The 16601-nt window shown below is 33.5% G+C and overlaps 1 protein-coding gene and 1 non-coding gene across 6 annotated transcripts in view; one reads left to right on the top strand and one right to left on the bottom strand.

Moving 5' to 3' along the window:
* Nucleotides 1–16601, bottom strand: part of LOC138707486 (lysine-specific demethylase 5A-like) — a 121121-nt gene that overhangs the window by 1199 nt on the left and 103321 nt on the right. For 4 of the 5 annotated variants that reach the window (XM_069836977.1, XM_069836973.1, XM_069836976.1 and 1 more), the window contains 6 exons: nt 11732–11980; nt 9553–9772; nt 7120–7349; nt 4081–4296; nt 3878–3998; nt 1453–1667 (listed from right to left, as the gene is read on the bottom strand). In XM_069836977.1, the coding sequence (XP_069693078.1) occupies nt 1453–1667; nt 3878–3998; nt 4081–4296; nt 7120–7349; nt 9553–9772; nt 11732–11980 (1251 nt within the window). The remainder of the gene's footprint in view (nt 1–1452; nt 1668–3877; nt 3999–4080; nt 4297–7119; nt 7350–9552; nt 9773–11731; nt 11981–16601) is intronic. The other variant, XM_069836974.1, reaches the window with a different exon arrangement.
* On the top strand, nt 345–417 carry TRNAN-GUU (transfer RNA asparagine (anticodon GUU)). The gene has a single exon. It is a non-coding gene; the product is annotated as a tRNA-Asn (tRNA).

The following is a 16601-nucleotide window of genomic DNA, read 5'->3' on the forward strand; positions in this document are numbered from 1 at the left end:
GTCAGCCCACTTTGAGGTCAAGGATTGAGGGAGGAATTGGATCGGTGTCGGGTAGAGTTCCCGGGTAGCTCAGTTGGTAGAGCATTGGTACGTTAAACCAAAGGTCCCGGGTTCGATACCCGGCCCCGGAACAATTTTTCCCTCGAAATTATTCACATCAACTTTACAGGGGGTTATACCTGAAATCTTGATTTGCATAATACACGTCACTGTTCGTTAACAGAAAACCACAATGTAAGTCACACGGAGTTAGTGTGCACTCGAAGTTGGTTGCTTGATGATTGTCAGCCCACTTTGAGGTATGTGGATATAGAGGGAGGAATTTGATCGGTGTCGGGTAGAGTTCCCGGGTAGCTCAGTTGGTAGAGCGTTGGTACGTTAAACCAAAGGTCCCGGGTTCGATACCCGGCCCCGGAACAATTTTTCCCTCGAAATTATTCAAATCAACTTTACAGGGAGTTATACCTGAAATCTTGATTTGCATAATACACGTCACTGCTCGTTAACAGAAAACCACAATGTAAGTCACACGGAGTTAGTGTGCACTCGAAATTGGTTGCTTGACGGTTGTCAGCCCACTTTGAGGTATGTGGAAATAGAGGGAGGAATTGGATCGGTGTCGGATAGAGTTCCCAGGTAGCTCAGTTGGTAGAGCGTTGGTACGTTAAACCAAAGGTCCCTGGTTCGATACCCGGCCCCGGAACAATTTTTCCCTCGAAATTATTCAAATCAACTTTAGAGGGAGTTATACCTGAAATCTTGATTTGCATGATACATATATGTTTTACACATTTCTTAACAATTCACTTTCTCTATCATGTTGCAAAATGATTTGCTGTTTATAATTTATTCTCATTTGTCAGTTAATCGTAAAAAAACAATGGCTTTAAACACCTATTAATTTTTTTTACTAAAAATTAAATTTTATGCGCGTCATTCCAAGAAAAACTGAATTGTAAGAGTACAACAAAGACGAAATGAGTTATTTGTATTTTGCACTATAACTAATGCACAATAAAATATGTTTTCTATGCAGTGATGTCTGAATAGTTTTCCTCATTTCATAAATCATTTCCCATCTATAGCGCTGTCCCACTTATTATGCTTGAAGGCCACAGTCCCTTGACCAACGCATAAATGGGGTTATACTGTAGTTCTAACGAGAGTATATTTTAAATATTAATAAAGAAGAAAATAATGCTAACAGAGTATAATTCAAAATATCACATCTCCTTCCAAACACCCACCTAATCTTGTCTCTAACAGTGGCACTACTCAGTAATGTTCAGAGAAAAAAAACAAATTTCCTCGTAACGACGTCACAGGCAATGTCATGCACATATGTTGGCGGCATTGTGTATTTGGTTCCATTTGGTTATCATTGTAATGGCACAGGTGAAAGCCACAGTACCTTCTCCTCCTGTTTAGCAGAAACAACTAATTAAAACTCACCCGAGACAAATCAACTTCTTCTTCAATTATATGCTGGTTATCTGCATCCTGATCATTATCCTGCTCTGTATCTTGATCATGGTCCTGTGAAAGCATGCAGTTCTTGCAAATATAATCCTCATCTTCATTGATGTCATCCTTATCAAGACCAACACAATGTAAATGGAACCACTTATCACAGCCTCCATCACACTGCACCCAATCCACTTCATGTCCTAAAGAACAATAATTAATAATAATAACTTCTGTCTGGCAAAAGGAAAGGTAAGGGAACAGCTCTAAATACAACTGCGCATATACAAGAGCACAAACATGTCAAAGTTGGTGATTATATATTATTTGAAAAGTAGTATAATGAATCTTAAGACACTGAAATATACGACAAAATCGAAAACTTTTGCTTTTTATATACACGAATTGTGTCCAGGATTCTGATCTCTTCGGTTGGGTAGCACAGCACTGACACACACACTTCACTGCTTATTTAGCAGTGAAATGAATTCACTGAAGATGTCAAGATACGAATATTTCTGCTAATAGACTGCTCCATTAGCTCAATAGATAGAAAATCTGATTTTACATTAAGAGATCAGAGTTCTAATCTAGACATACTCGAGTAGAATTTGTCATAGACAGGCACTGTATTTACGACAAATTTTCATGAGATACTCCATTTTCTCGGCAGAATTTTATAATTTTTTATTAATTCATAATCAGGTACTAGTCTACTTTTAGAGAATGTACTTTTAATGGAGTGTTTTTGTTTCTTATTCTTAGATAACTACTGTTAAGGTAACAAGACTTAATTACGATTAAGAAAAAAAAAAAAACTTGAAGCAGCACAGATTAGGTTTTACCAGCAGCTGGAAATTTTTCTCATGGATCAAAACTGGAATGTCACCATTAATCAATTCGCTATGTCCATAATACAGTAATATCTGGACTCTTTAGAACTTTTAATTTACTTCATTTGATCAGCAAATATTTTGACAAAAGTTCTGAACTGTGGATATCTATGTGCAATTTAGTTGCATGGGCTGAACATGTCTTATTACTAAACCCATGACTTAACCCAATGTTTGATTTTCTTTGAATGCTCGTTTCTTAAAATTATGTAAATGACAAGAAAAACAGATTTTTGTTTAGCCATTATTGTGACCTTAGACAGACAGACCATTGTGACCTTAGACAGACAGACCACTCAATGACACTTGTAGAAGTATGGCAAAAATTCAAATGGACATGTTTCTGAGAGTACTTTCGATAGTGACTCTCACTAAAAACTTTCAACTGGAAATGTAGGCAAGATAATTTAGGATATGTCTCGACACTTGAAATGACAAAAAGACGGTCAAATTTGTCATTTTTAAAATTTGATGCATTTCAATTCTTTTGGTTTAAGATGGTGCTTGTTTCATCTATAAATAGTTTTAGAGAAATAAACATTTTAGTGCAATGCTGCAGGTTTAAAAAGCCCAGGTAGCTCAAACTTCATCCCCTATTTTCCGGAATATTGCTAAATTTAAACAGTGATAGAGCTAAAACTATTTAACCTATCGACCTGATTCTTTTTGTAAATTAAACCTTATTTATCAGACTAGAGCTTGTACTTCTACTTCTTTATATAAAAAAGTACAATATAAAATGACATTACGAATTGAAACATCAGGCGGACTATGAAGGATTTGATGGAGAAGAACGAGTTGCTGTAGTAAAATGCCTGAAAGTGGACAAATATGATGTAAGTAGTTCACTCACGCTGTGCGATATTACAATTATTTCTCTACCAAGTTAAATGCTATTTACCTTAGTTGCAGAGTATTAAAGCTCATGGAATTTACTGATAGTACATGTAGGCTTATTTACAGTTGTACAATCCTAAGAGGAAACTAAAAATCTGTTTCATAGAATCATAGATAATATGAAAAAAAAAAAAAGTACAAGTGATATAGGTAATATTAATGATCAGGACTCGCATTTCGATGAGCCAAAGAAATATAAGATTGATCATTAAATTGATACTAATGTTTGAAGGATAAGGATGGTGATGATTTTTTTTATGTGCTTCTACAAGCACATGCATCATGCAACATCGCCGTGACCCGAAGTGGACTTAGAAAATATTCACTGTTCATGAGTGCGGCTACTTTTTTTTTTTTTTTTTTGACAACTGTACAACTGAATTGTTGTTTGCATTACGTCATCTGCCTTGAGTCTGATACCATGCTCTATGTAGGTTTATGTTGGCACTGGGTTTGATATGACTGCCTTAAATTATGATTATTTTACATAAATGTAGACAAAATAATTTACACTAAGATTATTTTATAAAAAATATTACTTCAAGAAGAGACAGAGATCGAAAACTATTACAGAAACAAAATATGTATTACATTACAAGACTCGAAGAATTCGAAAACATTACCTGTTGGCCTGAGACAAGTTGGAGCAGCACAGTCCTCATCATCATCTGAACATTCCTGCTTGGTTTTCTTCACACGTAGAGATGATTTCTTTTTGTCTAGAGTATCCACTCGTCTCTTTATCTGCAAATAAATTCAATATAATGCATTCTTCACTTACATTCCATTATAGATTATTAAAGATACATAGAAGCAACATTCATACCTTTCGAACCTTTTTTATAGAATCCTTTTGATCTTTAAATTTCTTCTTATCTTTCCATTTCTTATTCCTTTCTTCAATTTCTTTTCCAATTTTAACTTTGAGTTTCTTATTGTTTGCCCCAAACTCTGTCTCTTCTGTTGTTCTCTTTTTTGCTTTTCTTCTGTCTTTCAATTTTTGTTTATCGATCTTGCTCTGTAATATTTCGTGCTCCAATTCCTGTAAAAATTAGGATACAGAATAACAGAGGGCAGTTGTGTAAATTCAAAAGTCACTTGTAACTTGTTGCATAATCCCAAATTGAGTTGCTTGTTGAACACACGGGCTTTATTTTTCTCCATTCCACTACTCTTTCATCGTACGATGACGCAAAATATCTGCATGGAAACTTCATATGTACTTCGGTACATTAAAATAATATATATAATACTGCCTAAGATAAAAAAAAAAACAAATCCTGAAAACTAGACGTGTGTTTGGACCTCGATGGGTGGAATGTAGTGCCAGGTCTGTGATAGCAGTGCAGAAAGCTTATCCAGCTCTATATGCTCATTTTCCAAACAATAAACAAAGAGGATTAGAGAAAAAGTTGGAGGAATACAAGTTTCATTAAAGAGCTTGTTCTTATGATAGACATACTAGAAGAACTCTCTTCACTCTCCTTAGTACTACAATCAGGGGGTAACATTAGTGGAAGCTGATTGCCTGATTGGGAGGTGTGTAAGAGCACCGTAGTTATTGAAAAGTAACAGGTTGAAGTATGAAAAGCTCGTACCCATAGTTACGAAACCAGATGATCACAACATCAAATTTGTTTCTAACAACAGACTGTTAAATAATGAGAATAAATCTTACTCTCTCAATGAGGCCAGCAGCAATTCTCGCTCCTTGAGAGGATAGAAAAGATATATTATATGAACTGTGTAAGTTACTGTTCGGGCATTCATATATATGGATGAAAACAGGTTCACCAAGAAAATGTTATAATGCACAACCGCCATTAAACAATTTCTGACATATTTGATCCGATAAGCATAAATATTGCAAATGAATATATAATTGAACAATATATTCCATTTTTATGTCATAACTTAATGACTCGATGGTTTATAATAAAAGATAAGTAATTTGATGGAAATAAACAAATATAGATATATTCATTTGCTCCATTAAACAGATAAATTGAAAGACTTAAATCAAGATGGGAGGATATTATTCAGAACATCATGATATTGAAAATTACCAATTGGAAGATACAAGCTGAGGATAGAGATACCTGGCGAGAATTCTGAAGAATAGTAAGGCCCACCATGGGCTGTCGAGCCGATGATGATGATGATGATGATGATGATGTAAGTAATTTAAGTACTGAAATACATCATATCTGTGAATGATTTTAGAGAATAGGTCAATGGAAAAACCTTTCTGCAAGAGATACCGAAAATTTTGAATTAATTCGGACATCATACAGATGCTGAATCTCACGTCAAGAAGTGCAGTAAAGAATATTCACAACTCCAGCTATGTTTGTGGTTGCTTCTATAAATCTTCAGAAAGAATTGGTGAGTTCTTAAGTTACTCTATGCTTGATTCTGTAATAGCATATTGTACTGGAATTTTCCTTTATTTGTAACAGCCTATTATTATATTTAATATTTTTATATTAAAATTATGAAATTCGCGGTTATTAACGAAGAAAAACTGTTTTTAAAATTAAAATGACAACAAAGCATTAATAGTCATTGATAGTTTCAATGTTAAAAGTACAAAACCGTTAATTTTAAAAAAGTAGTTTACAGTTTTGTTGAATCTGCTGCTTTTTTATTTAAGGGTAAAACAATCAAAATAAAGATTTTTAAATGTTACTTTCTTGCAGTTATATAGATATGAAAACACACTCCAGGAATTTAAAGTTATTAATAAAATCCTGATTTCTGTTCTATATAAATTTGCATTATTGTTAATGCGATTAATATTATTAGAAACAATAAAATCTACGAATTATGTAACAATATACCTCTCTCCAAGTATATATGAACAGAGGGACTTAATTGGGCCACTCATGATGGAATGGAAGACCATCCATCATATTCCAAAGAAGTTTGGCAAGAAAAAGGTGGTAGAAGACCATGAAACAGATGGGAAGATAATGTCAAAAGGACGCAGTTTCTTTCCACTATATCAGGAACTGGAAACCAGTAGCATTAGGCAGGACGTATTGAAGGAAAGAGGATGGGGAGTCCATGGCCTGAAAATAAGATGAAGTGTTGTATGAAAGAAGACATGCGAAAAATAGAATTAGATACAATAATGAAATTAAATTTTCTTGAATATACAAGAAAGAGAGATAGCTTTTAAAAATATAATATCAATAAGTAGATCTATCTAGCTTCAAAAAAGTAATATTTCTTAAGGCATAAAAAGGTTTATATATGTAAATTATCTCGTCAACCCCATTGTATACTCCTTTAATAAAATAGCACTTACACTCTTCGCTAACACTGATATTAAGTTTCTATAAATGCCACCATAATATGTCTAAATCTGTGTTCGAGATTCATTGTAATTGCACGTATTGTTCCAAGTTTCGTCCTTTAATAAATGTTACAAATAATTACTCATTTTACTAATTACCAGTAGCAAACGAATACTAGCAATTTCATTCATAAACATATCAAATACATAAATATGTAATGGGGACAACCACTGAGCAAATATATTGGCATCAGATTTTTATGTTAATTTTCTGCACAATTTTGTTACACAGCTTATTTGATCAAGTAACATGACTACTGCACAAGTATCACTGAAACGTTTTGATGATGAATAACCTAACTTACGAAGAATTTAAGCACAAGTGTTCAATGCCTTTCTTTAATGTAGCAAACGTGAATTTAAAGTTAAATGCTGATATAAAGGATGATGCATTCGATAATATACCTAGTTTCAGATGGGATTGCTCTTTACTGAAATTTTCTTTGATAATCAAAACATTTATTACTACATATCACTTTTTCAAACAAATTTAAATTTGTTACTAACTTCAAAGTCTGGAAACTTGTCTTCTTGGCGTGGCTTTGTGGCTTGCAGGATTCTCCATATGTGTTGTGTTTCATCCAGAGAGACCTCCAGAAGGTCGCCTTCCATCATGAGTTCTTCAAGTTGAGATCGAGCCATCTCACTAAGAGCCAGTACTGGTTGTTCCAGCTGTCGAGGCACTAACGGAGTCTTACGGACATGTTTCTTGCACCCTCCTGTTACCAATTTCGAAGCTGAAAAGAATATTAAATTCATGCCACCTTATTCTAAATATTTGAATACAATGTAACTTGCATCTACGCTCTTAAACTCTGTTAAACCCCCTCCCCCCCCTTCATATTCAGTAACTACAAGTGTTTCAATCACTTTACAGGAAACCACACGTATTTCGAAGAGTCTAATAACTTATTGTTGAATTTAAATACTATTATAGTCACAATCATGCCATGGTATGAAAGAAAAATTTCACAACCTCGAGCGGGAATCGAACCTGCAACTTCCTGTTCTCCGGTCAGGCGCTCTACCACTGAGCTATCGAGTTCGTCTCACGCCAAAGGCTTGGAATTATCCTTTCATACTGGCGACTCTGTTATAGAGTACTGTCCATAGCGTCTGATCTAGTCAGCACTGCTTATGGGTTGAAAGAAACTTTACAAATGTAATCTTCATCTTACGATGTTTGGTGATGTATACACGTCCGTTGATGTGACATATTAATGAATTTAAATACTATTATAGTCACAATCATGCCATGGTATGAAAGAAAAATTTCACAACCTCGAGCAGGAATCAAACCTGCAACTTCCTGTTTTCCGGTCAGGCGCTCTACCACTGAGCTATCGAGTTCGTCTCACGCCAAAGGCTCGGAATTATCCTTTCATACTAGCGACTCTGTTATAGAGTACTGTCCATAGCGTCTGATCTAGTCAGCACTGCTTATGGGTTGAAAGAAACTTTACAAATGTAATCTTCATCTTACGATGTTTGGTGACGTATACACGTCCATTGATGTGACATATTAATGAATTTAAATACTATTATAGTCACAATCATGCCATGGTATGAAAGAAAAATTTCACAACCTCGAGCGGGAATCGAACTTACGAGGTTGTGAAATTTTTCTTTCATACCATGGCATGATTGTGACTATAATAGTATTTAAATTCATTAATATGTCACATCAACGGACGTGGGACGTGTATACGTCATCAAACATCGTAAGATGAAGATTAAACTTATTGTTTATCAAGAACTTGTCTATTGATCGAGTTATATATTACGTTCCAATGACAGTTTTAATTTCCTATTCAGTGCACATACTTCTTCTCAAATTTAAACTTCTAATGTGACTGAACATTTTTATTATGTGATTTTCTTGTAAAATTTCCTTCACTTTAAATTCCATGTACTGTAAATGCTAAGGAACATGTTTTCGTGAAACAACAACAAAGTTCTAGAAGTACTAGAATATGATACCACTACAGAACAGTTCGAAGCTCGGCTATTTGTCAGGCAAAAACAAAAAGACAAGTCAGGCAAAGTTTATGAATGCAAAAATGGTGTTTCTATAATATAATTATACAAGACGTGCAATGTTTCTGAAATGAAGGACAGAAAATGTAAATTTGCCGGCAACTGTTTCCTGCATGCTTATTCAAACAGAGCAATACAATGAGAGGAAAGAACAGCCTATTTATAATTCTTGCAATTGAAATTGGTTTCGTAAGGGAGTTTGAATACCACTAGCAGCTAAACAAAATTTTCAGTCAACTGAAAGTCTTATGCACATACAGCCTTAAACACAAAAGATGACCAATCTTCTGTGACGTGAATTTGTCTAAGTCCACTTTGGGCAGCGCTTTGGTTTGCACGACTAAGGAAATGATGTTTATTTTCCACCTAATTTATCCCTTAAAGATATCCTTGTTATTGAATAGTCATCCTTGTTATAGATTAGTTACAACATTGTATATATAAACAGACAGAAAAAGCAACAAACAAACAAAAAAAGGGGAAAGGAGTAGAGTTGTGCATAAGAAATTCGATCACGTGTAAACCTAAGCTCTCAAAAAAATCAACCGAAGTCTTCCAAAGGGGATTTAGAAAAAAATGACCAGCTGTCATATGCTAAGATTATACATTAGCATTCATAGTGAGCAGATGGTTTTTTGACTGGTCATTTAACCATACCATATAATATATTATAGTGTCAGCGAAAATGGTGGTAGCAAAATGGTATTCGTCAAGATGAGTTGGCATGGGATTACCTGATATAAAGTTGGAAAAACCTCGGAAAAAGCCACCCAAATAATTGTACCAAGCGTGGTTTGAACCCACGTCCAAGCACAGCTCTGATCACAAGTCCAACTCGTGACTACTTTCACTGACGTAAACATATGATGGAAATGTGAAGAACACGGAAGTCTCTGCACATACCTGATGAATAAGCATGTTCAGAATTGCTGTACGGATTACTGCATTCTTCATAATGGGAGTCTTCATCTTCATCAGTTCTTAAAGTACTGGGGATCAATACTGAATCATCATCGTCATCATCTTGTGGGAATGATGTCCGCGACTGGTCATTTGCGTCATTCAAAGGATCACGCAGACACTCAACACCATTATTGTCAGTGTCAATGACACTCGTTTCTCCCTGCAAATAAACATATTACATCAGATAGCTACAATAATGACACCATCACGAATTTTAGTTTTAACTGAAGCTTCTTTTTGTTTCAGTATCACATTGTAATAAAGAAACATTAGGTAAGTATTTAGTTTTTGTGATCATAGAAACTACCACGACCTCTAATAGATTATATAGAGTATTACTGTACTATGAAAAAAATACCTTCCACAAGCAGTGACTGATACTGGATGTAAAGGAAATCACGTAACATATTATTGGTCTATGTGCATGTGGAAGTCAAAAGAATTCACATGGGATACAAGTGATTAACATTTGACACCTATTACCATCAATCAAACTAATGAATGCATAACAAATATAAAACTAATGACAATTGAAGGTATTTTAACCATAAATCACCAAAATGTTATTAAATATTTAAGTGGATGATGATGATGATGATGATGATGATGATGATGATGATGATGATAATTGAACATTGCTGTAAAAATTTTCTTTGCACTTTTTTATGAAGTTGAGTGTGTTAACTGTGCAAACCCATGCCTTTTAGCCACTTCAGTCTGCTTCAATCCCCTACCCAAATCACTAAATGCATCTAATTTAGTCTTCAAACTGATTTGTTTTCGTGTTATACCTGCCATCATTAACAAGTAACACTTGAATATGAAAGCTGCCAGGCACGTGCCCTTAAAGCAGGTAGAGTTCAATTGTAACAGACTCCTTGCACAGAATGCCAAGATCGGTTAATAAAAGTATGAAAAATGGTAGGCGACATAATGAGAAAACATCTTTAAGATGGTGATGGCAAGTGAAAAGAAAAAAGTTATTAAACATGAAAACCAAGTAAATTAAAACATATATATTATAATGATTTATAGAACTACTGGGGTTTCTTCAAAATTTTACCATCATTGTAATAATGATTCATAAAACGTATTGAAAATATGGGAAATATTGCAGGACCAATCAAATTTATCATTGCAATGGGTTTCATCATTATATCAGTTGATCAGTTGTCACTGTACAGAGTTTCGACTATAATAATAATAATAATAATAATAATAATAATAATAATAATAATAATAATAATAATAATAATAATAATTTATTCATTTATTTAATTTATGTGCTGGACAACAGCCACTGGCCAATAAAAGTCCAGCACAGTGATACAATTAATACAATAAAATGAACAACTATGGTACAAGCTATAATAAAAATAACAACAACAACAATAATAATAATAATAATAATAATAATAATAATAATAATAATAATAATAATAATAATAGCAATAGCAATATTTTGTAATTAGTAAAACAAAATAGACTCAAATAGAACAAAATCATTGTTCCAATTTAACTCCTCTATCAAGCAATACTGATGAGAAATTTTCATGCACAGGTCTTAAGTAGTGGATGCAAATTTTCCGCAACCATTACTCCAAGTTATAATGCTACAGTCGAAAGGAAGAATATAGACATCTTATGTAATATACAACAGCACATACGATCCTCACAATGTACTATGGGATGAAGTCATAAATGATATTTGGGTTGTCACTACATACCAGGTATTTGTTCACAGATCGCATTTGCAGGTAGAGAGATCCTTCTGATTATTTTCAATGAATTTAAATATATTTACTATGAGGGGTGAAATCTGATTCAGATTCAGATTCAACCATTGAAAGGTAATTTGAGTGGTAAAATGTAGGCTGAAGTAGTGAAAAAGTTTCTTAATCAACTTTTCTGAACAGCAGTTTGCATGATTTCTTGAAATATCTGATGATTCAATGAGAACTAAAGCCTGGAATATATACTTTAACTTCAGAAATAACAAAGTTTTGCTACAATGGAATGCCATAAGAGTTACTGTCCTTAATTCTCAGTTTCTTGCATGCAAAAGAAATGAGTAAGAAATCTAATAGTAAAATTATTAAGAAAACCGAAATATATTTACAAGGTTCACCATCTGTGACGGACTTGGTTGGGAACCCAAGGAATCTTCACTCTGCACACCACTAAGGGATGAGATGGCTTGTACACGGCGATGCAATTCTGGATTACTAGCAGCTTTCTTGAGTTCACTACTAATTATTTTTTCAGTCTTTTCTCTTGCAGCAGCTTCCACTAACTTCTGGGAGAGGACAGATAATTTTGCAAGGGCAGACGCAAGTTCTTCAGTTGCAAGTGCCTGACGAGCACGATCCTGTAAATTGTAAACGCTTCAGTCATTCTTTCAAAATACAAATTACTGCAACAAAAGTCTACACAGTTAAGCTATCTTATCCACGTCCAGTGACATATTATAAGTCTGCATAATGCTGAAAATACTGTCACTACGTCGAGACTGTGTGGCTAGGGTTACCAGATAGTACGTTTTTCCCGTATTCTTACTTTTTTTTTTTTTAACCTTAAAATAAATCTTCCATAATTTGAGTTATCTGCGTTTCTTTCCACCAATATAATTACGAGTATTTTCAACGAGGAGCGTATTGGGCCTATATGCAGAGAAAAGTAATCTCAGTATCCTTGAATCTTTCAAAGTAATAGCCCAAATCACATATAGATTGCTCATTCCTATGTTAAAATCGATTGCACTTTGAGGAGAACAACTGCCAGGATCGCCACCCGTCCGCCATAAACAAACACGAGATGGCAGTACAGTCGCTAATGCAATTCAAATGGGAGTTATGACGTGACTCCTTATGTAACAACTAGATGGCAGCATAGTAAACCTGACAAAAGTTGTTAGCGTCAAAGCCTATAACGCCAAGCAATCTGGATATATATGATCTAGAGTAATAGTAACACTGCATAAAAAGAAATAAAAACTACAGCAAAGAATGTTGGACAGGTTTTTTGGAAGTGGAACTGAAGAAAATTTGAACGTTTTACAGCCAAATATGCAGCAGAAAGCAGAGGAGGACTTCCTACTATGTTATGAAAATATTTTGAAGTATTTGGGTCAGAACTTCGATTTTTAGTTATGCAACAAGTACAGGCAGTTCAGCGAATTGCGTTTGAGCAAAAAAGAATCCAATATTGTGACTTTAAAGTTGCAGTAAGTCTTTTATTTGCAGAATTTTGTTAACTTTGATAAACTATATGAAGAGTTTTGTGAATCAAAAGAACAATCACACAGTTACATGTGGAAGGAAATCAGTATTGTTAAAAAGTAGCGTTACTTTTTTTTAAGTAAATGTAATAAAAGTTCCAAATATTGCAAAAGTTAATTCGTTTTCTGCTCAGTAAACCAGGATCTAATGCCCATATCCTTAATTAAGTTTAAGTGGTCAGATGTAAGATATATGTGTTCTGTGGACTTTAGTACTAATCTACAAATTCAATTAGTCATACAGAGAATAAAATAAAACAATATTACTTTAGGCTGCCAAATCATGTTAAATATGAGCAATGAGAGGAATCCTTCCTGCTTTCCTGGGTATTAACGATTTTATTACATTTATACTGTAAATGTATTTTACAATGTTAAATGTCTAAAATAGAGTTAAGAATGGTAGTGAGTAAATGACCTTACACTTTAAACAATAAATTATATGCTACTGAATCCCTGGGAAGTTCGCATGTTACTTATTATTTACGACTAGCTTCTTCTTTTCTTTTTCTAAAACAAATCTGGCAACCCTACGTGTGGATAAATTGTACAGACCCAGAAACAAAATTCAGGTGGCCCAAAATTTCTTTCTGGGTCTGTACAAAAACAGAGAGAACATTCTAATTGTACATCTCTTCTTAAAGATATTAATGAAAGATTAACATCTTTACTTTAATTATATCATATTATTTTCACTATTTTGTTTAATAATATATAATATAGACAAATGCGAATGCAAAGGACAGCAATTGTGACTGAATGGCCAGAATGAATGGTATATATTAGTGATTTCTGACTGAAGTTCTATGGTGTTACAGATCTCTTCACTCGTTCTCACTAAGCAGACAGTGCAAATCTTGAGGGGCACCAAGTCAACGGGACTAGTTCTTTCTGAGTCATCCAAACAGTGGTGCGAATTAAATATAAACTGAAGTACTCTTCTAAAAATTCAAATGATTGTTCTCCGAGACCTGTCAATTCTGTGCTGGTGAAGAAACCCAGGAAAACCATATAACATGTCATAATAGCATACTTAGATTCAGAGCTGTAATGTTACATTTATTTAATTCATTAACCCTCCAGTGCTCGTGTCCTCAAATGCAACATTAGTGGCCACTTGGATTACAGTTGTGATCCATATTTAACTTATTTTCTTGCATTTAATTTTAATTTTCTTATCCTTTTCTAATTAATTGTTAAGGATTACACATTGACAGAGTCTAATTATGTTCATTTTTTTTTTTCATTATTCACTAAACAATGGTTCGTCCAATTACATATTATAATAAATAATGTAAAACATAAATATAGAGACAGAATGTTTACGCAGAGCATAATCATGATCCAAGAATGCACTAACTTTTACACGCCAAGGAAACACTTACTTAAAACTTGCCTATTACGACGACAAACTGAGATGGTAGAGAAATATACAAATGAAAGCTACCCAAATGGCAGATACTGGTATGATAAATGCTGCCATCTCGGATCACCAACCTAAAATAAAGTACAGGATCCACGCGACTGTCCACACCTGTGGAGTAACGGTCAGCGCATCTGGCCGCGAAACCAGGTGGCCTGGGTTCGATTCCCAGTTGGGGCAAGTTACCTGGTTGAGGTTATTTCCGGGGTTTTCCCTCAACCCAATATGAGCAAATGCTGGGTAACTTTCGGTGCTGGACCCCGGACTCATTTCACCGGCATTATCACCTTCATCTCATTCAGACGCTAAATAACCTTAGTTGTTGATAAAGCGTCGTAAAATAACCTACTGAAAAAAAAAAAATCCACGCGACCACTGGAGGGTTCACCAAGTAAACTGAAGTTAGTACTAAAGCCTCACTCAATCATAACAATAATTTCGTTGTCAGTTGAATATATGACACACGTTAGTCAGTAACATATGACAATACACCTAAATAATTATTGTGTTCTTTATGAAGACATATTTAATGCATAAAAATTTTCAATCTCAGTTATTAATTTGGTTGGTTGGTTTCCAATGGCTCACATTTGGAGACTTTTAACCCATTTTGTGCCTTGAAACCCGAAAAGTCCACTTGGGTTTTTTGATAGTTGAATTTCTTTCGTAATTTTGATGCAGCTCAGCAGAAGTTATTCAATTTTTCAAGTCAATTCATAACAAAATTAAAGTAGGAAATTAACACAAATTAAGTACATACCTGTACAGAAAATGCAAATAAAAACTTTACCTGTAAGAAAAAGTATTACCAACTTAAAAGCGGAAAAATGACATCCTTCAAATATATATGTACACCAGTCTGATTTACTTTCATTTTATGTTTTGCGAAAACAATTACTCTCCCTTAAATGCTCTACTGATTGTGTCTGCTGCTTATTTTTTTAGTGTACATTTTACAAACTAACCATAATACATATTTGTTATAATGTAGTAAGGCAACTTAATTTTGATTTTAAATATTTTGTAATTATTGCATCTTCAAGCAAATAAAATTGATATATTTTAAAGAAGTTAACTTCATATTAAGAACATATTTTGTCATTTTCACCAACCTAATGGAAATTGTCTCTTTCAGGCAAATTTGTAATTAAATTATATATTTTTGGGAACACGTTTTGAGATTTATTTTAAGAGGAGACTCCACTGAAAATCATGAAAATTTTACAAATAATTTTTATTGGCTATTTTACTTCTTTAGAATGTATATTTTCATACTCCAAATAGATTTAGTTCAATTCTGATTACAAAAATATGTTTTCTTTTTTTTAATTAAAGCTGTAAGGGGGCGTGGCATTTAAAGAGGAGCTGTCAAAATTATTTTTTCATCAAACAATTCTTTTTTACAAATTTCTGATTACAAATCTAGTAACTTTTCGTTCTAAAGTTGGCTCTCTGAAGTTAATACATGATTGTAGAGATGGAGAAATTAAATTTATTTTGAAATCCATTTTTCCGTAAGTTTATTTTTCTTGATTCAACACCAACTTTTTTGTGTCATATATTAATCAATCTGAATTAAATTTTTACTGCAAGTATTTATGAGGTACCTGCATGTTTCTATGCATTTATTTTGTGAGAAATACTGCTAGTTTATTTTATTAATTTTTTTTGCATGAAAAGAAAAAATAGCATTTTTAAAGTTTCAAAAAAAAAAAAAAAAATCGAAGTGAATAAATGAGATATTTAATCAAATGAATGCATAGAAATATTTCTCTATGTCTTGTGAATGTAGGAAAAAATAGGAAGCTAAAAAATTGAGATTTTCTATTAAAAACATAGGTTTGGAAATGTTTCTAAAAAGAATATAAAAAAAATTAAAAGCTAAAAACATTTGGGAACTCAAAATTTTTATTTTGTTAGTTCTTTACATAGTAAACATGCTCTCAGAATTTTGTTAAAAAATTATTAAGAAAAAGTTGTCATTTTTAGTAGAGTGACTCCTTAAGCAATTTATTACATGAGGAAAATATCTTGAAAAAAAAAAAACCCTGCTTCTTGCTCTTTCTGCATACCTGCTTTAGTATAGTACAATTATGGAGTGTGCGACAAGCTCGCATATACTTCCATCACTAATGTGGGTATAATATGCATTTCTGGATTTACCCATACATGCTACATGTCCTGCCCATCTCAAACATCTAGATATAATGTTCCTACGATTGTACCAACAACGACACAAATGACATTTCATGTTAATATTTCCTCGATAGACTAATTTCATATTACACA

The sequence above is a fragment of the Periplaneta americana genome, chromosome 10 (genome assembly GCF_040183065.1).
Source record: "Periplaneta americana isolate PAMFEO1 chromosome 10, P.americana_PAMFEO1_priV1, whole genome shotgun sequence".
Taxonomy (NCBI): domain Eukaryota; kingdom Metazoa; phylum Arthropoda; class Insecta; order Blattodea; family Blattidae; genus Periplaneta; species Periplaneta americana.